The 22,262-nt window shown below is 42.3% G+C and overlaps 1 protein-coding gene across 8 annotated transcripts; it reads left to right on the top strand.

The window, feature by feature from the left end:
* Positions 1-323: 323 nt before the first annotated feature.
* Positions 324-20,722, top strand: ablim2 (actin binding LIM protein family, member 2). 8 transcript variants are annotated; one of them, XM_057855901.1, is made up of 20 exons: positions 324-544; positions 5,213-5,353; positions 9,129-9,312; positions 9,377-9,489; positions 11,075-11,201; positions 11,268-11,361; positions 11,471-11,558; positions 11,633-11,691; positions 11,801-11,878; positions 11,943-12,086; positions 12,173-12,290; positions 12,451-12,687; positions 13,546-13,653; positions 13,877-13,930; positions 16,177-16,214; positions 16,297-16,408; positions 16,480-16,538; positions 19,497-19,557; positions 19,640-19,797; positions 19,893-20,722. In XM_057855901.1, exons 1-20 carry the CDS (start codon positions 532-534, stop codon positions 20,004-20,006), a joined length of 2,100 nt encoding a protein of 699 aa, XP_057711884.1. In that variant the 5' UTR covers positions 324-531; the 3' UTR covers positions 20,007-20,722. The 8 variants fall into 8 exon arrangements, with proteins under 8 accessions (XP_057711884.1, XP_057711885.1, XP_057711886.1 ...); XM_057855902.1 differs by lacking the exon at positions 324-544 and adding an exon at positions 583-999 and having other exon boundaries at positions 16,297-16,399; XM_057855900.1 differs by lacking the exon at positions 324-544 and adding an exon at positions 584-999.
* Positions 20,723-22,262: the final 1,540 nt, after the last annotated feature.

Genomic DNA, 22,262 nt, shown 5'->3' with positions numbered 1-22,262 from the left:
CAAATGGGTTGCGTTCCTTTGTGGACTACAATTCCCAATGAATTTTTCACCTATTTCCTCGGCACAAGCTGTTAATTAGGCCGTTCTTTTCCTGCGGGCTAAGGAATAATTCTTTCAGCGTAAAAGATGTATAGCTATAAATAAAAATGTGAAACAATTTTCAGTAGATTACGCTATAAATTTGCATTTAAATGTGAACAGAAAAATGATTAGAAAATGTACATATTGTTTGCAGGTTGTTGCATTTATGATTGAATAACATGTTTATGCCTTTATTTTGATAGTAATGCAAGGAAACTAATGCTCTCGAGTTTGTATTTTGACAGATCTTGTTTTGCGACGTACGTCCACGCCCAAACCGTCTGCGTTTTAGAGAGGCGTTGCCGCAGTGTCTGCGGGCCGGGGCCCCGCTCCATCAGTAAACTCAAGCCAGGAGCCAGCAGGCCTCTCGGTGGGGCCCGACCTACAACTGCCCCTAATATCCAGGGCCGCATCATTCATGTCGGGCCTGCGCATCATCTGACTGACACCATGAGCAGCACTGGTAAGACCTTTTCATTTGACACAAGTGCTAGGTTGATATGATGGAGGACATAACATGAGTGCAATTGGCCTCATTCTATGATCATTTAATGAACGAGTTCTGATGCTGTCACTGCGGACAGTGACCCCAAAAAGGAACGCCCACCCGCACCCACTATGACTATACGGTTGCTGCCAGCGATTGTGTTGAAACGCAAGAAGATATTATGGGATGGTGGAGCCCCATCCCTGGACCCCAAAGGTCGGCGTCACTCTCTATGCTTCTATTTATACCACATGTCTGGAATAACACAGAAGAGAGAGTGAGTGAGAAAAGTCACATGACCTCCAGCTCATTCCAGAGCTTAGGATAGGCACGCTCTCATTTATTATTACACTGCCGCTGCATAGCAGACCATCCAGAAGCTGGGAAAAGCTCGAGAAGGACGGAATCCCTCGACATGCCAGAGAAAACTGGTAGGAAGATGCCAAAAGCTAAAAAAAAAAAAAAAAAATTTAATAATAATAATAATAGTCAAGGTAAAGGCAGTTTTTGTGTGGGTGTGAGAAACACCTGCAGCGGGACTGAAGCGTGGAGCACAACAACTCGAACCCGGACGCTAAAATGTTTCCAATATTTTATTTTCAAATTGTAGGTCACACTAATTTACAAAATGTATATAATCGGATGGATATGTTTCTTTTTGAAGGAACCAACTCTTGAGAACACTGTTTTTGGTGGGTCATCTTAGATTTTAACAGATTTTTTAAAGGGAAAAATGTTATTATAATCAATGGAAATTCTGTTGATTTTACATTTGCTTGAAGAAATAATATTTGTGTTGTGTTTTTTTATTTTATTTGATACAATAGTCACTCATTAAATTTTTGCCCAAAGTAGCGTTTTAATGACATTGTTATTTATTAAATTAACACTTGGTAACTTTTCAACCTTTATAAGATATTTTCATAGCATTTGTGTTGATATGTCGACTGACTATCTTAAGGGGGGGGGTTTCTGTATTAGTGGTGCAACATTTAATCAATTAACTTGAGTAATTTGATTAGAAAAAAAAATCAAATTCAATTTTGATGCATTGAGTATTCGTTTAATTTAAGTGGCGTTGTGGCGTGTTGCAAGTGTCTGAATTTAGTTTTATTAATTTGGGTGGATACACTGTCCTCTAGTGGCAACAGTAAATATGACATAACTCATTTCACATGGCGGAATCCAGTTGCTCCCTGTTAAGACCAACATAAGCTAAGTTTTTGTTTCAGCTAATGTTTTTTTAATGCATTCGTAATTTAGTTTATAGATATATTTAGCCTTTTTTTGTGGGAATATGTGTTTGAACCATTTGTTAAAAGCATTGTAAAAAACTAGGGCTGTCAAACAATTACAATTTTTAATCGAGTTAATCACAGCTTTAAAATTAATTAATCGTGATTAATCGCAATTCAAACCATTTCTTAAATATGCCATATTTTTCTGTAAATTATTGTTGGAATGGAAAGATAAGACACAAGACGGACATAAACATTCAACATACTTTACATAAGTACTGTATTTATTTATTATAACAATAAATCCACAAGTTGGCATTAACATTATTAACATTCTCTCTGTTAAAGGGATCCACGGATAGAAAGACTTGTAGTTCTTAAAAGATCAATTTCAGTTCAAGTTATAGTAATTTTATATTAAGAAAAAGAACGTCTCCTGCTCCGCCTTAATGCATGATGGGAAGTTGGGCAACCATGACTGTCAGTGGTGGCTGCAAATGGTATAATGCATAATGGGAAGTTGTGCAACCATGACTGTCAGTAGTGGCTGCAAAGGTATACAATGTGTTCTGCGTTGTGTTCAATTAAAGTGTTAAGAAAAAGAACCTCTCCTGCACTGCCCAAATGAATGATGGGAAGTTGGGCAACCATGACTGTCAGTAGTGGCTACAAAAGGTATACAATGTGTTCTGCGTTGTGTTCAATTAAGAGTGTTAATAAAAAGATCATCGCTTGTCCGCCCAAATGCATGATGGGAAATTGGGCAACCAGGACTGTCAGTGGTGGCTGCAAATGGTATAATGCATGATGGGAAGTTGGGCAACCATGACTGTCAGTAGTGGCTGCAAAAGGTATACAATGTGTTCTGCATTGTGTTCAATTAAAGTGTTAAGAAAAATAACCTCTCCTACACCGCCCAAATGCATGATGGGAAGTTGGGCAGCCATGACTGTCAGTAGTGTCTACAAAAGGTATACAATGTGTTCTGCGTTGTGTTCAATTAAGCGTGTTAATAAAAAGATCATCGCTTGTCCGCCCAAATGCATGATGGGAAATTGGGCAACCAGGACTGTTAGTAGTGGCTGCCAAAGCCAATAAAAGGCGCGGTCCAAGGAACACCTGTGTCCTCTCGCATTTTTTTGCCTTTTCGCTCTCAATGTGCGAAAACGGCGTCAATATAAGCGGTCTGAGGTAACGGATGAACGGTCATTCCGTGCATGCGTTAATTGGGTCAAATGTTTTAATGTGATTAATTTAAAAAAATAATTACTGCCCATTAACGCGATGAATTTGACAGCCCTAAAAAAAAAAAAAAAAGTTAGCATTTAATAGCATTTAAGCTAGCAGACTTTCGCTATGTAAGGTAGCCAATTGTACTTTTGTTGTTTTTATTAATTTTTTCATACTGTTTGAGGCTTAGCTCAGGTATTTTAATTTTTTATGTTCCTTATCCGATTACTCGATTACTCAAACTAATTAGTTCATCGATTAATCGACTACTAAAATAATCGATAGCTGCAGCCCTGGTCTGTATCGCTTTCACCGGCACTAATTAACTTTGTGGAGGGTGGCAGGAACCCTTTCACACAAAAAAAACTACAAATGTGCTGACTGCTTAACGGCATACGTGACTTCCCCCTTTCCCCATTCATTATAAAGACGGACGTCGATGCGTACGCTTTCGTGCGAATTCTGCAAAGAGGGCAGATCAACAAGAGACTAAAAGTTAAACATTGGCTCGGGTTTCACTCATCAGTGATGACGAGTTCGGGAGGGGTGGTGGGCTTAGCCACACTAAGCTAAGGTTGCTAACCGTCATATGCAATTGTTTAGCCACAACTGGATTCATTACCTTATTACTATTCATCCTTCACACAACTGCTGGAAACAGAAATGTTGTTTAATCCATTTGCAGGCGACCGGAAGTTTGATTTTTGATTGATTGAGGATTTTTCGACACTGTGCGGGTGTGTGCTGGTCCTCATGGGAAACACAGTTTTCCTTAAGGCAAAACACTACTGTTTTTGTCCACCGGCGTCGCTAAAATTGACCAAAACTGAAAAGATACATAGCCTTAAATGTATTTCATATTAACCTTATGATATTGAAGGGAATAGTAGCTTTTCTTATATTTACTGTTTGACTGTTTGTATTACTCTTAACACACCAAATATAAAATAAATAGCATTTAAATCATAGTTTAAGAAATACAAGCAGAATATATTTGATATTATGAACAGTTGGACTTGAAATGATTAGAATTTGCAGCGCCAAGACAACGGGCAGATAACGGCAGAACAGACACAGGATGCTTTCTGACCATGTAAGCCCAATGCACGCTATTCAATATATAACTACTTTAGTGATTTAAAAAGTCAATTAAACCTCTTTAAATGAGTTGTCCAATCCATTTGAAATGGGAGTGAATGAACATTTTGCCGCCACCCTCCCAGTTCAAATGGATTGGACGTCCATCGCCATCAATGACAGTTATTTAAATAAAAAATTCGTAATTTTCCAAAAAAAAAAAAGTTTTATTCAATGTTTTTTAAAAATATTACAAAATTTTAAGCGTTTCAAATGCTTTTGTTTTCTTTCTTCTTTCCTTGTTCAACCTGCTCAGCTTGTGTTTTGGCTGTAGCTCCGCTTCGGGATCCAGCAACAATGCACAAGGCTTAATTTGTCAACGAGCCCCACCCACATCTAGATTGAAGGATTCTTTGTATTACTTCTCAAACTTTTTTTCAACAAGCGCTAAGAAAATCACTTGTGTCGTATTCATCATTCCTGGTTGGCCGATGTGGGAGAAGACACACAACAGGCCAAAAAAAGATTTGCTACATTTTTTTATCATTTAGGTGATGTGAATTTTAGACCTTGTGGTGTTGGGGTGTTTTCAAAGTCAAGTCAAAGTTGCCCGCTGTGGTAACGGGAGTATTGGACACCGCTTACAAATCTGATCGTTCAACAACAGGAATGCCTTTCGAGTATTATGGGGTGTCCTATATTTAGAGCGGGCATACTGTATAGCCTAGCCTGCCTAAAAGGGGCTTGATGGTATAGCGCAACATCTGTGTTCAAGGGTAACATTTGAATTTTTGACCGATGAGCCACGTGCTCGTTCACCAAGTTAATCCACGATTCAACTTGAACCTCTGGCCTGTGCGCAGTCTGAAGAAACCGGTTTGCTGACATACAATTGTTTCCTGCGAAAACAAAAGCAATTAAGCCAAACCCTTAAGGCAGCTAGCTTTCTTTTCAAAGAAGAAAACCAGAGTTCCGTCAGTATTTAATTTGCATTCTTATCTGTCATTGATGGCGATAGACGCTAAGTCCGGTGACGAATGAATTGTAATTCACAAGATTGGACGTCTATCGGCTAACATTTCTTCTGCCTCCTCTTTAGTGATTCAGCAGCAGGCTGTCCAAAGCCCGCCGAAAACGGGTCGAGGCCCCGTCAGCTGCCAGAACTGTGGAAAGCCTTGCAAAGGCGAGGCCCTAAGAGTCCAAAATAAACACTTCCACATCAAGTGCTTTGTTTGTAAAGGTGCGTACCGTTCAGTTCTTTGTCCATCCTATAGAGATGCTAGCATAGGGTGACCATATTTTGATTTACAAAAAAAGAGGACACTCATCCCAGCCTCGAGATACATGAATTTTACTCGAAGAGAAAGATTGTCAGGTGTGCCGCAACAAATAATCCAAAAACGATTTTTTTTTTTTACGTCGTCGTGTGGAGTTGCAGAAGGAAGGACTAGGTAGAAGGTTTCGGTTGTGTGCAAATGAGGGAGGTATTGCTCATGTCGCGTTCAAGAACTGCTCGGATTTCTAGCCACCTTGTTGTCTGCGACAATGTGGACCCCAGCACGTCTACTGTAGGTCACTGGATTAGACTCGTCAAGTGTCGATATACACGAAAGTGTTCTTTCTATTTCATCCATATGTGACAACCGTCAATCCTCCCCCTGCGTTTTATTCCAACACATTGTCGAGGACAGCAAGGTGGCCGATGGCTAGAAATCAGAGCAGTTCTTGAATGCGACACGAGCAGCTATCCAACAGCGGCATGGTGCCAAGCAAGCTTGAACGTCATCTCCAAACGAAACACCCGTCGCTTTAAAACAAGTCGATGGACTATTTGTCCGCCTTAATGAAAACACAGAGAAACTGGCAACTTTTTTTGAGAAAAACTACAAAGGTAAATGTGAATGCCCTCAACGCCAGTTACCTTGTAGCTGAACTTGTTACTAAATCTAAAAAGTCGCACACTGTAGCAGTGACATAAATGCTACTTGCCTGCAAAGCCATTGTCAGCGAGATGCTCGGCCCTGATGCGGTTAATGACATTGCTATAGTCCCCTGTCTGATAATTCTGAGCTTTTCAAGCGTAACTGCGATAAACTGCTTCGTGTGCGTCTTCAATTCCAGCCATGATATCGGCTTTGTGTTCATCTAAACAGGCTCAAGTCACACTGAGTTAGAATAAATATTGAGAAATTATTGGCTAATTAAATATACTGTACAGGAAGTAATTTTGGAACATTTCTGGTTTGTGGTGTGCCGCAACATTTTTTCCCATGTAAAAACGTGCCGTGACTCAGAAAAGGTTGAGAAACACTGGCATATAACCAAAAAACAGTTCAAATCCTACTCAACAGGCTTAATTCTTCCTAAAAAAAATAATAAAACAATAAAAACGCAAAAAAAAAACAACAAAAAACAAATAATGATAAAAAATAGTAATATAATGCAGACCCATGGAAATGTAGTCCAGTCAATACACACACACAGTAGGCTATGTGCCGACTAAACATTTTTATAAATTAGTACGGGGTGGGCAAACCAGTCCTCGAGGGCCGTAATGGGTCCTGGTCTTTGTTCCAACTGACCCAGCACAGATAGTTTAACCAATGCAATTTCAGCAGAAATGTGAAGCACCTGACTGCAAACGACTAATTGCACTTGTAAAACAGCAGATTGGTGATTAGGAGTCCTCTTAATAGGTTGCAACAAAAACCCGCACCCACTGCGGCCCTTTGTGGAATAGTTTGCCCACCCTTGAATTAGTATCACGACGCGCCTTCCTTTGAGGAAGCAGAGTCTGGGGACTCTGAGCTGGGCTCTCTTATCTCGTGTCAAAGTCACTGTGGTGGTTGGAAAGCTCCTTGGTGGCAAGGCCCCGGGTGTCGATAAGATCCGCCCGGAGTTCCTTAAGGCTCTGGATGTTGTGGGGCTGTCGTACCAACATCGCATGGACATCGGGGACAGTGCCTCTGGATTGGCAGACCGGGGTGGTGGCCCCCCTTTTTAAGAAGGGGGACCGGAGGGTGTGTTCCAATTATAGAAGGATCACACTCCTCAGCCTCCCCGGTAAAGTCTATTCAGGGGTGCTGCAGACGAGGGTTCGTCTGGAAGTCGAATCTCTGATTCAGGAGGAGCAGTGTGGTTTTCGACCCAGCCGTAGAAAAATGGAGCACCTCTACACCCTCGGCAAGGTCCTCGAGGGTGCATGGGAGTTTCCCAACCAGTCTACATGTGTTTTGTAGATTTGGAGAAGGCGTTTGACGTGTGCCTTGGGGAGTCCTTGGGGGGGTGCTCCGGGAGTACTGGGTACCGAGTCCCTTGGTAAGGGCTGTTCAGTACTTGTACAACCGGTGTCAGAGTTTGGTCCGCATTACCGGCAGTAAGTCGAATTCGTTCCCAGTGAGGGTTGACTTCGCCAAGGCTGCCCTTTGTCTCTGATTCTGTTCATAACTTTTATGGACAGAATTTCTTGGCCCAGCCAAAGTGTTGAGGGCATCCGGTTTGGTGACCTCAGCATTGCATCTCTGCCTTTTGCAGATGATGTGGTGCTGTTGGCTTCATCAAGCCGTGACCTCCAACTCTCACTCAAGCGGTTGGCAGCTCAGTGTGAAGCGGTTGGGACCCCCAAATCCGAGACCATGGTCCTCAGTCGGAAAAGAGTGGCGTGCTCTCTCCGGGTCGGGGATGAGATCCTGCCCCAAGTGGAGGAGTTCAAGTATCTTGGGGTTTTGTTCACGAGCGAAGGTAGGAGGGAGAGGGAGATCGACAGGCGGATCGGTGCAGCGTCTGCATAGATGTGGACTCTGCACCGGTCCGTAGTGGTGAAGAAGGAACTGAGCCGAAAGGCGAAGCTCTCGATTTACCAGTCGATCTACGTTCCTACTCTCACCTATGGTCATGAGCTGTGGGTCGTGACCGAAAGGGCAAGTTTCTTCCGCAGGGTGTTCGGGCTCTCCCTTAGAGATAAGGTGAGAAGCTCGGTCATCTGGGAGGGACTCAGTGTCGAGCCGCTCCTGTTCTGTGTTGAGAGGAGCCAGTTGAGGTGGCTCGGGCATCTGGTTCGGATGTCTCCTGCACGCCTCCCTGGAGAGGTGTTCCGGGCATGTCCAACCGGCGGGAGGCCCCGGGGACGACCCAGGACAAGCTGGAGAGACTATGTCTCTAGGTTGGCCTGGGAATGCCTTGGGATCTCGCCGGAAGAGCTGGTTGAAGTGACTGGGGAGAGGGAAGTCTGGGCTTCTCTGCTAAAGCTGCTGCCCCCGCGACCCGACCCCGGATTAAGAAGCAGATGATGTATGGATGGATAAATTACTATCACGACAATTGTCGTTGACAAATTGTTATTCCCACTCAATTGTTATTCTCATTCAATGTTCTAGATTGCACGCAAACAATAACTGAAATAAACTGACTATTCAAAACTAAACTATTCAACCAGCACGTTTCCAAACGCAGCACTTCAAAACTACATTTCCCAAAATGCCTAGCATGTCTTAGCTCACTGATAGAGTACCGTAGTATTCTGTGCAAAGTGTCAATCAATTTTAACACACGCTAATTGGTCCCGTGAAAAATGATGAAAACCGGACGTTTTCATGAATTTATGAAACCTGGCCGGACGCCACGGACAGGAGGTGAAAAGTAGACATGTCCGGGCTAAAGGGGATGTTTGGTCACCCTATCCAAGCATATGGTCTTGCTAGCTCGAACAAGGACGCTGGACAACATATTTAACTCCACTACTCTGGACATAGAAAAGAAGCATAGTAGCCATCTACGGCTGGGGAATGGCAGGGTATATTCACTGTGAGACATAGAGTGCATACCTCTCACCTTCTTGCAAACCCTCACACTTTAGCGCAAGGTGACCCGCACGTGTTCGCAAAATGCTTCATCTTGGGAGTAAACATGAAAGGCCTACTTAACCACACATGCTGGGAAAATGGACCTATTGGGGACCGTGAACACTTATAGTCAACCGCAACTAATAGAGCTCCCTGTTGTTTGCCCCTGGCCAGTATGCGGATGCGAACTGGCCAACGGAGGCTTCTTCCTGCGACAGGGGGAGTACATGTGCACTCAGGACTACCAGCGTCTGTACGGGACTCGTTGCTTCAGTTGCCAGGACTTCATCGAAGGAGAGGTGGTTTCCGCTTTGGGGAAGACCTACCACCCCCACTGCTTTGTCTGCGCTTCCTGCAAGTAAGGTCATTTCCCAAGAAAGATGTCTAATTTAGTAGATCCTCAAAGTCTTTTTCTATTTCAGGCAGCCATTTCCGGCTGGTGAACGAGTGACTTTTAACGGGAAGGATTGTATCTGCCAAAGCTGTACTCAGCCTCTTCCTCCGAACAGCCCTGCACCCATCCAGGCCGTCCACAGTCAGTTGCATCTTTGTGACAGTCGAGGGTTTGCGCAAATGTCTTTACCTATAGACCAGGGGTCAGCAACCCGTGGGTCTACAGCCACATGCGGCTCTTTAGCACTGCTCTAATGGCTCACTGGAGCCTTTTCAACAATGTTTGAAAACTGAAAAAAGATTGGGGAGTCAAAAATATCTTTTGTCTTAATATGGTTAAGAGTACAAACATATGGAGCCCCTAAAGGGACAATGACAGAAATTAAATTTAGGTCTGGTAAACATTAGCATGATTATGGCATTTAGGCTAGTGGCTTTTGCTATGCAAATGACCCAATTGTTAACCAAGTTAGCCAATTGTTGTAAACATTAGTTTTACAGTATATATCATTGAAGCTAGCGGACTTTTGCAAAGCAAGTTAGCCAATTGTTGTAAACATTAGCATTATTTAGCATTTAGGCCAGCGGACTTTTGCTATGCAAGTTAGCCAGTTGCAACAATTCAACAATTGTCTAACTTGCATAGCCAAATTCTGTTATGATTTTGCGATGCAAGTTAGCCAAATGCAAAAATTCAACAATTGGCTCATTTGCATAGCAAAAGTCCGCTAACTTAAATGATATGTAATGCTAATGTTTATCAGATTGTTTCTCGTGCGCACCAGATTGTTTCTTGTGCGCACCAGAAACTGGTAAACATTAGCATTATATAGCATTTAATCTAGTGAATTTTGCTATGCAAGTTAGCCAGTCATTGGAAACATTAGCAATACATGCCATTTAAGCTAGCTGACTTTTGCTATGCAAGTTAGCCAATTGTTGTAAGCATTAGTTTTACAGTATATAACGTTTAAGCTAGCAGACTTTTGCTACGCGAGTTAGCCAATTTTTGTAAACATTAGCATTATATAGCATTTAAGCGAGCGGACTTTTGCTATGCAAGTTAGCCAGTTGGAACAATTCAACAATTGGCTAACTGGCATAGCAAAAGTCTACTAGCCTAAATTATATATAATGCTAATGTTTACCAGATTGTTTCTCGTGCGCACCAGAAACTATGTGGTAAACATTAGCATTATATAGCATTTAAGCTAGTGACTTTTGCTATACACGTTAGCCAATAGTCGTAAACATTAGCATTGTATAGCATTTGAGCTAGCAGACTTTTGCTATGCAAGTTAGCGAATTGTTGTAAACATTAGTTTTACAGTATATAGCATTTAAGCTAGCGGACTTTTGCCACGCAAGTTAGTGAATTGTTGTAAACATTAGCATTATATAGCATTTAAGCTAGCGGACTTTTGCTATGCAAATTAGCCTATTGCAACAATTCAACAATTGGCTAACATGGATATCAAAAGTCTCCTAGCTTAAAAGATATATTATGCTAGTGTTTACCAGATAGTTTAAGGTGCGCACCAGATTGTTTAGCTAACATAGATACATACAGTATGAGTTGCCTTCATTATCGGGGTTAGATATGGCTTTTAAGTTTTTGCGGCTCCAGACAGTTGTTTTTTGTTTATTGGTCCGACATGGCTCTTTCAACATTTTGGGTTGCCGACCCCTGGTATAGACGGTCAAGCAGACTGTCGGTTTCCGCCTAGACTGCTGCGGCTGCGGGAAGGAGTTTAAGAACGAACAGTCCCTCGTAGCCCTGGACAAGCACTGGCACCTGGGCTGCTTCAAGTGTAAAGTGTGCAACAAGGTCCTAAACGCCGAGTACATTAGCAAGTGAGTGTTTGATGACGGCCCCCACTCCGATTATATTTTTTGGTTTAACATGCTTATTTTCTTAAGGGACGGGATTCCCTTTTGCGAGATGGACTACCACGCCATGTTTGGCATCCAGTGCGAGAGCTGTAAGAAGTACATCACTGGAAAAGTCCTGGAGGTAACGCAGCATGTACCGTGGCTACTGTACAGCTCCGCCTAGTGGTCTTTCCTAGGAATATATCACAACTGTGATGATCAACATCTTGGGTGTGTTTGTCATTTAACAGGCTGGAGAGAAGCACTATCATCCGTCATGTGCTCGCTGTGCCCGTTGCGAGCAGATGTTTGCAGAAGGAGAGGAGATGTATCTCCAAGGTAGAAGTTTCCTCAAATGTTGGCAGGTGGCTGTCAGTGTCAACGAAAACTAAAAACTCGTCCGGCTTTTGTAGGATCTTCAATCTGGCATCCCCCTTGCAGACAAGCTGCCAAGCAGGAAGAGAAGAGTAAGGTAAGGACTTGGCTGGTAAGGCGGGATAAGGTTTTAAATAGTCTGGTATTTTAGCAATGAAAACTATTGTTTGGGAAACACTGCTTGATCATTTGAGACTTTGTTCCAGGTGACCCGGACTTCGTCTGAAAGCATCACATCCGTCCCGGCGTCCAGTGCCTCAGGCTCTCCCAACAGAGTCATTTTCGTAAGACACTTTCGACTGTCTGTTGGCAGTTCTTTTTTTGCATCACGGGGTTCTCGGTCGGCAGGCGAAGCTGGGAGAAGAGACGCTGGACTACAAGGACTTGGCAGCCCTTCCGAAAACCAAGGCCATCTACAACATTGACCGACCGGATATGCTGTCGTACTCGCCCTACGTCAGCTACCCGTCTGAAGAGAGGCACTACGGCGAGGTAGACGGTAGACGAGCCTTCGTTTTTGGTTGGGGGTTCTATCGGGGCTGCAAAAAACGGATTCTCGATTGGTCTTGCGCATCCAGGGCGAAGGGGAGAAGTCACCCTGTCAGCACAGGCCCTCCAGCCCCAGTTCCAATAGCTCCATGGGGGGCTACGGACGTTACACTCCGTCCCGATCCCCTCAGAACAACAGCCGACCAGGTACTGATGTTACCTATCTTCAGAAACAATTGTGTTTTTATGTACCGCTTAAAGATGAGTACTCTGTTCTGTATGTTGCACCCCCGTTAGAAACACGGGTTCATCGTTTACCTTCGTTTTTGGCATTTTTCCTCATTCCGTGACAATATTTGACAATCAGGACCAGAAGTGGAGTGCCCGGCTACACTGGGCCCACTCTCGGGTGGTGTCAAGTTCACCTCCAGCTTGGCCAGGGCAGTGTCCCCTTCCGTCCCCGTGCAGCATTCCCAGGGCACCGAAGGTTGTAGCAGTCCCGGTAGCGCCACACCGTGGGGTATGGGTAGAGGTGTGTCGTTACACCTGAACCCCACCACGTTGTCCATGCTGCAGCAGCACAACTTCATCCCTTACTTCCGAGGTATCCCTCCACCGAGGCCTCGTTCCTGGCAGACGGTTGACAATTTGCTGGATTGGTGGACAAAAGCCTAGAGTTAGGGTTAAGAACAGTAGAAGTTTGAGTTAAGGTTCATATCATCATCAGCTTTATTGTTCAGTTCCACCCCCAGCAAATCCAACATTGTCTTTTTTGGAGCTCACTGGACTTGAAGAATGGCTTGCTGTGATGCATCCTGACTTTTTAGTAAACATGACTTTTAACCACTGTTTTTTTTTTAAGCATGGCATCCTAATAATCTCCTCATTATCTCTCAGGATTCAAACAAGACCCCCTACCTAGGACATCCTTGCATCTCAGTTTCCCTTCCCCTAATGGTAAAACTCCGGTTCTCTTCTGTCCCTCAACCTCAGTGGAACGGTTAGCCAATATTTGTGATGTCGTCTGGTATTGTGGTGTCGTCACTCCATGAAATATCTTTTTGAGAGGTGCCTAAACTCGTCCGGCGCCTCTCACCCCCACGACTGATTCAGAGCCGAAGCGCCGCAATGCCGCCATCTACGGGCCGTAGTTAGTCGATTCAAACCTGAATTTCCCGAGACCAGATTAACAGCACGATTGTGTGTATTTGTGGTCTTCTGCAAGTCTTGCCTGTGACATTGCAGGGGTTCTCAAACAAGGGGTCCGTCAGAATTCGATTAGCTTGTTTTTTTGGGCTAGTTTCAAATTAATCTAATTGTTGTTAGGATTACGCGGGGTTTCTTGAAACAAATTCTCCCTGGACTCCATATGTTTGAGAAGCCCATGATGTAATGTGGTGTGCCTGTTGAACACATCACTCATCCTAAACATGGTCGCTTACTACAGATTACACACTTTCAGGTAGCGAAAGTGGTCGGAGTACTCCCAGTTTATCCACCTATTCTGATGGCAAATCCCCGTCGTCCACTTCCACGTACATGGCTGCCCCTCGCCATTTCCACATACCAGGTAAGTGCGCTTAAGGGGGATTTAACCTGGAATGCACGGATGACGGGAATTTTTCGAGGCAAGCCCTTGAAAATTCCACAATTCTGTCGAGCGCAGAATGTTTTGGCTTCTCATCCACAAAATAACTGCTAACCCATGCTTCTCTCTCTCTCTCTCTGTGCGTCTGTCTCCTCGCTCTTCCCCTCTTTGTCTTTCATTTGATTTCTTCTCTTTGCATTTCCAGAGACTGAAGTCAAAGATAATATCTATAGAAAACCCCCCATCTACAAACAGCATGGTACAGTCCACTTCCTATTTAACACTCCCTCTCCTAGGGTAGCATGCACCTTTCCCACTCGCTATTCCTTGTAGACAAGGGGTGTCCAAACTAAGGCCTGAGAAGAAGCTACAATTAAGCCTACTTCTCAGCTTTAACATTAGATGGAACTATTCACTTAAACAGTGCCTCCCCATTAGCTCAGGGGTCAAAACCTGATGGAAACAGTTTAGGAAACTATAGGAATTCAGAATTTTGTTCTAAAAATGGCCGTTGTATCCTGAAGAGAAAAGTTGTGACACCCCTGATGTAATGCTGCTTTTCTGCAAAACAACAACGTTGTTAAAGAACAGGGAGGGGTCAGCAACCCAAAATGTTGAAAGATCCATATCAGACGATTAAACAAAAAACAAATTATATGTCTGGAACATCAAATAATTGAAAGCCGTATCTAAGCCTGACAATGAAGGCAGCACATACTGTATGTATCTGTATTACCTAAGTAATCTGGTGCGCACCAGAAACTATCTGGTAAACATTAGCATTATATAGCATTTAAGCTAGTGGAATTTGCAAGTGGCTTTGGGAATGCGAATTAGCCAATTGTTGAATTGTTGCAATTGGCTAAGTTCCATCGCAAAAGTCAGTTAGCTTAAATGCTATATAATGCTAATGTTTGCAACAATTGGATAACTTGCATGGAAAAAGTCTGCTAGCTTAAATGCTATATAATGCTAATGTTTACAACAATTGGCTAACTTGCATAGCAAAAGTCCGCTAGCCTAAATGCTATATAATGTAATGCTAATGTTTACAACAATTGGCTAACTTGCAAACCAAAGGTCCGCTAGCTCAAATGCTATATACTGTAATGCTAACGTTTACAACAATTGGCAAACATGCATAGCAAAAGTCTGTCTATATAATGCTAATGATTACCAAATAGTTTCTGTTGCGCACAAGTAACAATTGGCTAACTTTTTTTTATTTTATTTTTTAAACAAACTTTATTAACAACAAATATACAAACATAGGGCAAGGCAATTCACATATAATCAACAATTTACTACAACAAGAATAATAAATAAAAGGGTCGAGGATATTTTCAACACAAGCTGTATTGTTTGCAATGTTTTTTGGTCCTTATAACCTTAGGGTTCAAAGAGGAACCTAAATCGTCCAAATATAAAGAAAACATTTTTCCAAAAACATAAAAATTTGGTCTTTGATTCGCGTATTTTACACAGTGAATGTGAAATTTTGCCTAAATTAAAATAAGATTTACTCAGATTTAAGATTTTCTCGACAAAAATTCCAGACCTCCTACAGATTTAAAAATGTGTGTAGTGATGAAATTCCATATTGAGTTGGGATTTTTCAAAAGTCCAAAGCGTTAAAGCCTCCTCAAGCTACATTATTCATCATAATTCTTTTTTATGTAATGTATTTTGTTTTTCCAAATGAAATTGAATAAAATTCTGTCTCATTTTGCTAACTTCCGTCGCAAAAGTCCGCTAGCTTGAATGCTATATACTTTAATGCTATTGTTTGCAACAATTGGCTAATTTGCATAGCAAAAGTCCGCTAACTTAAATGCCATAAACTGTAATGCTAATGTTTACAACAATTGGCTAACTTGGCATAGCAAAAGTCTGCTAGCTTTAATGCTATATAATGTTAATGTTTACAACTATTGGCTAACTTGCATAGCAAAAGTCAGGTAGCTTAAATGCTATATAATGCTAATGTTTACAAAAATCTCTAGCTTGCGTAGCAAAAGTCCGCTGTCTTAAATACTATATAATGTTAATGTTTACAACAATTCTCTAACTTGCGTAGCAAAGGTCCGCTAGCTTAAATGCTCTTTACTGTAAAACTAATGTTTACAACTATTGGCTAACTTGCATAGCAAAAGTCACGAGCTTTAATACTATATAATCCTAATGTTTACCAGATAAGTTTCTGGTGCGCACAAGAAACAATCTGGTGCGGATCAAATTGCTTGAATTTAATTTCTGTAGATGTCCTTTTTGGGGCTCCGTGTGTTTGTCGTCTCACAGAAACCATATTAAAACAAAGGATGTATTTGACTCCCCAATCTTTTTCCATTTTCAAACATTTTTAAAAAGGCTCCAGGGAGCCATTAGAGCATTGCTAAAGAGCCACATCTGGCTCTAGAGTCGCGGGTTGCTGACCCCTGTTCTAGAACAACGTGTTTAAGGTGGTATAGGACAACGTATGACTTCTGTTTGAAACTCTTTACGCAGTTTCCAGGACTTCCTGGCAGGACGGCGACGACAGCAAGGTGAGACGATCATTTTATAAACGTAGGATTTTACCACGTTCCGTCCAAATTTTGACCTTATTCATCTTTTTTTGCGTTCCAGCGGCCCAGTTGGATGATATCAAAGAGCGACATTGATAGCCAGACGGGTCCTGAAGACCACCACCCGTCGTCCAAGTCCACCTGCAGTTTGCCACTGAATACATGTCAGCCAAGTCAGTCACAAATTTGTTCAGGGTTATTTAAGAAACAAGTCCAAAGTAGTGTTTTTTACATGTTTTTTCAGATTTTCCTCATTATAAATCTGCATCTTTACCGGGTTATGGAAGAAACGGCATTTACAAGGTGAGGATCGGACTGGGAGCGAATAGAGGCTAAAGCTAACATGCAAAAGTTGTAACTGGAACTCACGTTGGGCTAAACGGGCTGTTATGCTTCTGCGTCTGGGCGATGCCATAGTTGCCTCACAAAAATCCTGACTACACGTTGCTACGTGAATGGCAAGGACTGTGATTAGTCCACATAAAACGTCGTTTCAGTGATTGCTATTGCTACTGTGTGATATTAAAGAGTTAATTCTGTGAAGGAGATCGTCAAATCTGCCCGCTGATATCCAAAAATATCTCTTCGTACGTTCCGTTTGGCGGGTGAACAAGTGTGGCAAATTCACCTCAACTGTTTCAGTGGTCGGACAGACCACCTCCGCAAAAGTTTTCTGCGCGGACAGTAAGGGAAATTAGCCACTGAAGTTCACTGGACCCACTATCCAAACCACTGACCCAGGTCAACACGCCAGTTCTTGATCCCAGTAATGACGAATAAAAACAATTTGCTTGAATACCGTTTTCTTTTTTAGTATTAGAATTTAACCTACCTAACCCTAAACCGCCAAACTCACACTAGCACAATTCCAATGACCTGGGCTGGCACAACTCCACCCCGGCCAAAAGGCCAAACTCTGCGTGTTCACCTTAGTTTTAACCCCTTGCGCTGACACCATTTTAAAAGCTAGAAGAAGGCTTCGAAACACAAGTTGACAATTTATTCCAAGTCGACAGCAATCAGACAGCAAGGCAAAAACAGCAAACAGACCCAGACGAAGAGGACGGCTGGATCCGGGGTCACAGGTCAACAAAAGATTCCCGAGGTAAAATGACAACGATTAGTTAAACATTCAGTTTTTTAAAGGCTCTGGTGAGGCGGGCTTTGGTCCGGAAGAAGGGTGTGTTCGGGCGTTACTGTTGTCAGGGCAACGATAGTTGAGGATTTTGCCAGCTTCTGCGCGACGTGAGTGCTGAGTGTCAACTTCTCAGTCGCAGGTTCCTCCGTCATCAGATGTTCCTTGTGTGAGGAGAGGATGATGGTGAGCTGATGGTGGGATTTGGTGGTCCAGACGTCGGCTTGTAGATGTCTTGGCCATCCCCAGCGCCCATTTTTTCTTGGGAGCGCCACGTACTTGTGCAAAGCTTTCCTGTCTTCCCCTTACTGCCCTCATGAAGTCTCCGCCGGCTCGGTTGTCGTGGCAGCAATTTAGAAGTCAAAGAGATTTCTAAGGCAATTATGGCTCACGATTTTCAAGCTAGACCGTTGTTATGACAATTAGTGCTGCAACGATTAGTTGATTAATTCGATTAGAAAAAAAACTTCAAATTAAATTTTGCTGCTTCGAGTATTTGTTGAATTAGAGTGGCGTAGTAATGGTTTGTTTTGAAAGTGAAAGTGCATTTAGTTTTATTGGTTTGGGTGGATACAATGCCCTCTAGTGAGAAAAGTGAATATGACATAACTCATTTAACATGGCTGAATCCAGCTGCTCCCTGTTAAGACCAAGATATGTTTTTGTTTGAGCTAATATGTTATATATTTAGTTGTTTTTTGGGGGATTATGTGTTTAAATGATTTGTTAAGAGCATTGTCAAAAAAAGTTAGCATTTTATAGCATTTAAGCTTGCGGACTTTTGCTATGCATGTTAGCCAATTGTTCTTTTGTTGTACTTAGATCCTCTTTTGTTTATTTTAAGCTCAGGTATTTTAATTTATTTTGAAATGAAAGTGCAGTTTTGCATAGTTAGAAGCACTCGGGAATTTTTTTTGTGTATTCGCATTTGATGCTATTTTGGTACTGCAATCTTAGCAAGCCTTAGTTTTACATCTCCTAAAATTGATTATGCAACGCATTTATTACTCTTAATCAGATTACCCGATTATTCGAAATAATAATCGACTACTAAAATAATCGATAGCTGCAGCCCTAATGACAATATGGCAAACAATTTGACCGAAAAAACTAAAATTAATAGATTTAAGATTTAGAATTAATAGAACAAAAACAAAAAGTGTCGTTGGATGGAGGGACAGTTTTTATTTTTGCTGCAGGCAGTATCAGCTCCTTTATGGTGTGGAGGTACGCTAACAGTGCTCACTGGTTTACTAATATAACACCAACAAAGCAGGACAATTGTTGGCAATATTCGGCACGTTTTTGCTGAAAAAAAAAATCAAAAGGCTTGTCAATGTGATTGGGGTCTGATGTCTTTAAGTGACATCTTAATTGATTTGGCTTCCTGCTGTCCGCTGTAATCATTTTTAGAAACAGTAAACGGACTGGTCTTTACTCGTCTCCCGCTGCATTAAAAGTCAAAGCCAAAAGCTACATACGCTTCGTCATATTTCCTCGTCTTTGCTCTTCACATCTCCAGTGGTCTTTACTGTGTCCTCTTGTTTGCTTCAAAAATAAGAGCGCCACTGCCACTCACTGAAAGGATGTGCAATTGAGCAACTTGGTTATTGGTATGCTAACCTTATATGATGCTAACAGTGCTCGCTGGTTTACTGATGTAACACTGACAAAGCGAGATAATTGACAAAAGTCTGGTCTTTTCTCGTCTCCCACTGAATGAAAAAATTAAAGGCCAAAGCCAAACATTACATACGCTTTGTCATATTTCCTCGTCTTAGCTCTTCATGTCTCCGGTGCTCTTTGCTGTGTGCTTTTGTTTGGTTCAAAAATACTGCGCACACTCTGAAAATGAGAGCGGCACTGCCACCCAGTGAGTGGATGTGCAATTACACTTTATTCTAGTACGGCAACAAAGTATGTCCCCCTAGGTCACATTTTCTGTACTGTCTTAAAGAAACCAAGGAGTCCTATATATAGCACTACGAAAGCGAGGATACATCCCCCCTAGTGACTGGGCGGCACACTACAGCGGAATGCGTCACTTCTACCGGCAGCCCGACACAGAAGCATAAACCATCTGTAAATCGTGTGAATTCAAAATGAATGGTGTACTTTTTTGGAAGGCTGCTGAGATGGTCGAGGATGAAGCCGATCCAGATTCTCAAAGTTGGGGAGGCATGAGAGGTGAGAGTTTCTTGATGGCTTCAAGTCAAATTTTTGTGTATTCTCTCAACTGAAATCGCTTTTTTTCCCTTCATTTTTCCAGAGTATAAGGTAAGAGTTCCAGTTTTCTATGTCGCCGGTTGCCCGACTGTCCATGCATATTTTCGCCGATTCCCGCAGGTGTACCCTTACGAAATGTTGGCGGTCACCAATCGGGTTAAAGTCAAGCTTCCCAGAGACATTGATCGCACCCGACTGGAGGTGAGCGTTAATCGGCGAGGAACGAACCGCTTCCTAGCTAATGAATGAACAATTCCTCTCGCTAGCCGCTGACTTTGACTCTCCCGCTTTTCCAGCGCCACCTCTCACCCGAAGATTTCCAGAGGGTGTTCGGAATGACTCTGGATATATTTGAACGTCTGGCCCTGTGGAAGAGGAACGACTTGAAGAAGAGGGCTCGCCTGTTTTAGGCAGCCCGCCAACGCTTTACGCGTGCAATCCGACGGGAACGCGGTCGTGTTTGCATGCCTCCGTGCTTGTAGCGCCACCCCCTGTCAAACGGCCGCCACGACTTCTGCTCGTAGCCCCTTTTCGTCCCGCCGCGTTCTCAAGATGGTTTAGCCGGGAAATTCAAGATTGCCATTTTCGAACATCCAAATTTGCATTCATTTCTCGTTATATTGTGGCGTCTAACTTGTACATTTAAATATATAACACCGTATTTTTTTGGTCTTGTTCTATCAGTTCTTGTATTGATTGTCAAAGTTTCGGTTCGTTTTTGGCGTCTCGCTGAGTTGCGGCGAAATATTTGCGAGAACATCCGAAATCACGTTTTCGTTTTTGAATTTTTCCACCTCAGTGTTTTCTACTTTGGACGTGTTCGAAGATTTGTCAGCCTGCTTCATCTGTTGCTCGAAGGCGTACTGCAAAGGTAAAACCCATGACAATACTGCAAGATGTACTACTGAATACTTATATAACTGTAAAGGATATATTTCTGTATACAAGCCATTGCATGAGAATTATTTTCGGTTGAAATGCTTGCAATAAGTTATTTAATTGTAATATGAAGGAAGGGATTTTTTTTGGGAAGTTATAAGCGTACATATCGGTTTTATGTTCCGCCTTTTAAGAAAAACACTAACTGTTTCTATTGTTCGTCTGCCATTAAAGTGCTTTACCCAACCGCATTTTGGTCAGATGACTCATCTGCAACATCGCTCCCAGTCTAAATGGATTGGACGTAAATTGCAGTCAATGGCAGCCAATGTTAGGTAGGAAGGTTGTTGATATGGTTAACTTATGTGTGGAAAAAACATTGATTTTTTTTAAGCAACTCTGGTTCATCCATTAGCGTCTATAGACCCTACCCACCGACGTCACAAAACCACGTGCTCGCTGTATGGTTCCGCCCACTTGTCCGTCATTTTGTCTCTGTATTAGCATTGGTTTCAATTGATCGAGGAATTTAAAATGCATTTCATGGAAGACCCGATGCTTTCTGATGCCGTAAACTCACTGGATGTGTTGCATAAAAGGCGTTATGTGGAAAAGCTTGGTTCTATACAGTCGCCAGATCCATATTTGATGCCCAAATCGATGTTTTTCGACCCACTGTCTTCGCCCTGTCTGCCTGACATCTGCTACGCTGATATTTACAATCATCTTGTCCACACAAAATCAGCCTATTCTCACGAAAGTTTGAAAAACTTTAAGACCTTGGAGGCTTATAAATACTTCGTTGCTGGTTGGGTGAAACAGGTCCTCGTCCACGAAAATTCGGCAGGAATCTATCTTGTGCTTGGAAAGGTGAGTTACGAAATTTTCAATTCAAAATCTTTTGTTCTTGCTAACATCCACTGTCAAGTCTAATGTATTTCATGTCATTTGTCAATGGAGCTAGGGCTTTTAATGTTTATATGGTTTAGCGATAGCACTCTCACTACATACATACGTGTATGTTGTCGGCGATTAGCCTAGCAATGATCTTAATTGTGGTTGTCAGCCCAAAACCCTCTAAATATATATTAAATGCATCTTACCAGATATAAAATGACTTCTACATAATCTGTGGTAATCGTTTGGAGCCCAGTTTTCTCGTCGAATTGCAGCAGCCCATCTCGCTCTCTCCTCTCCGTGTCTCTCGGAATCCGGTAGAACTTCAAGTCTCTCCGTCTATCTTCTCTGTTATTGCAACCGACCGCCACACACGCCTTCACCATTTTGATTTTTAATGTTAACGAGCAGAAAAACGCCGTAAATAGGAGGAATGTACGTAGCCGTAACAGGTCAACACGATGTGTTGACGGACAATTGGGCGGCACCAGTCAGGAGAGCGGAGTTGTGACGTCACGTGGGTAGGGTCTATAGGAGCCAGTGACTTCCTGGGTCATTTTTTCATAGGGTGCCATTTGTGTCCCCACAAATACTCATTCAACTTATTTATGTGTGTGTAATCAATTGCCGTCCATTATAAATTCATGGGTGCAGGCTCCTGAATTGACTTTTGGCAAATTATTAAAGAACTTATATAAGTAAATTAAAAGATATCTAAAATAATTAGGTTTTAATGATTTTATTTATTATTATTCATGGGTTGTTTATAAATTAAAATATATTATTTAATTTTTTAAGAATATTTAAAAAGGCTTTCTTTTCGTCCTCAGGTAAGAAAATCCGCCATTTATTATTGATGTCACTCTTCTGCGATAAAATCATACCAGTGG

The sequence above is a fragment of the Corythoichthys intestinalis genome, chromosome 13, assembly GCF_030265065.1.
Source record: "Corythoichthys intestinalis isolate RoL2023-P3 chromosome 13, ASM3026506v1, whole genome shotgun sequence".
Lineage (NCBI taxonomy): Eukaryota > Metazoa > Chordata > Actinopteri > Syngnathiformes > Syngnathidae > Corythoichthys > Corythoichthys intestinalis.
This window is presented reverse-complemented; position numbering and strand designations above follow the sequence as displayed.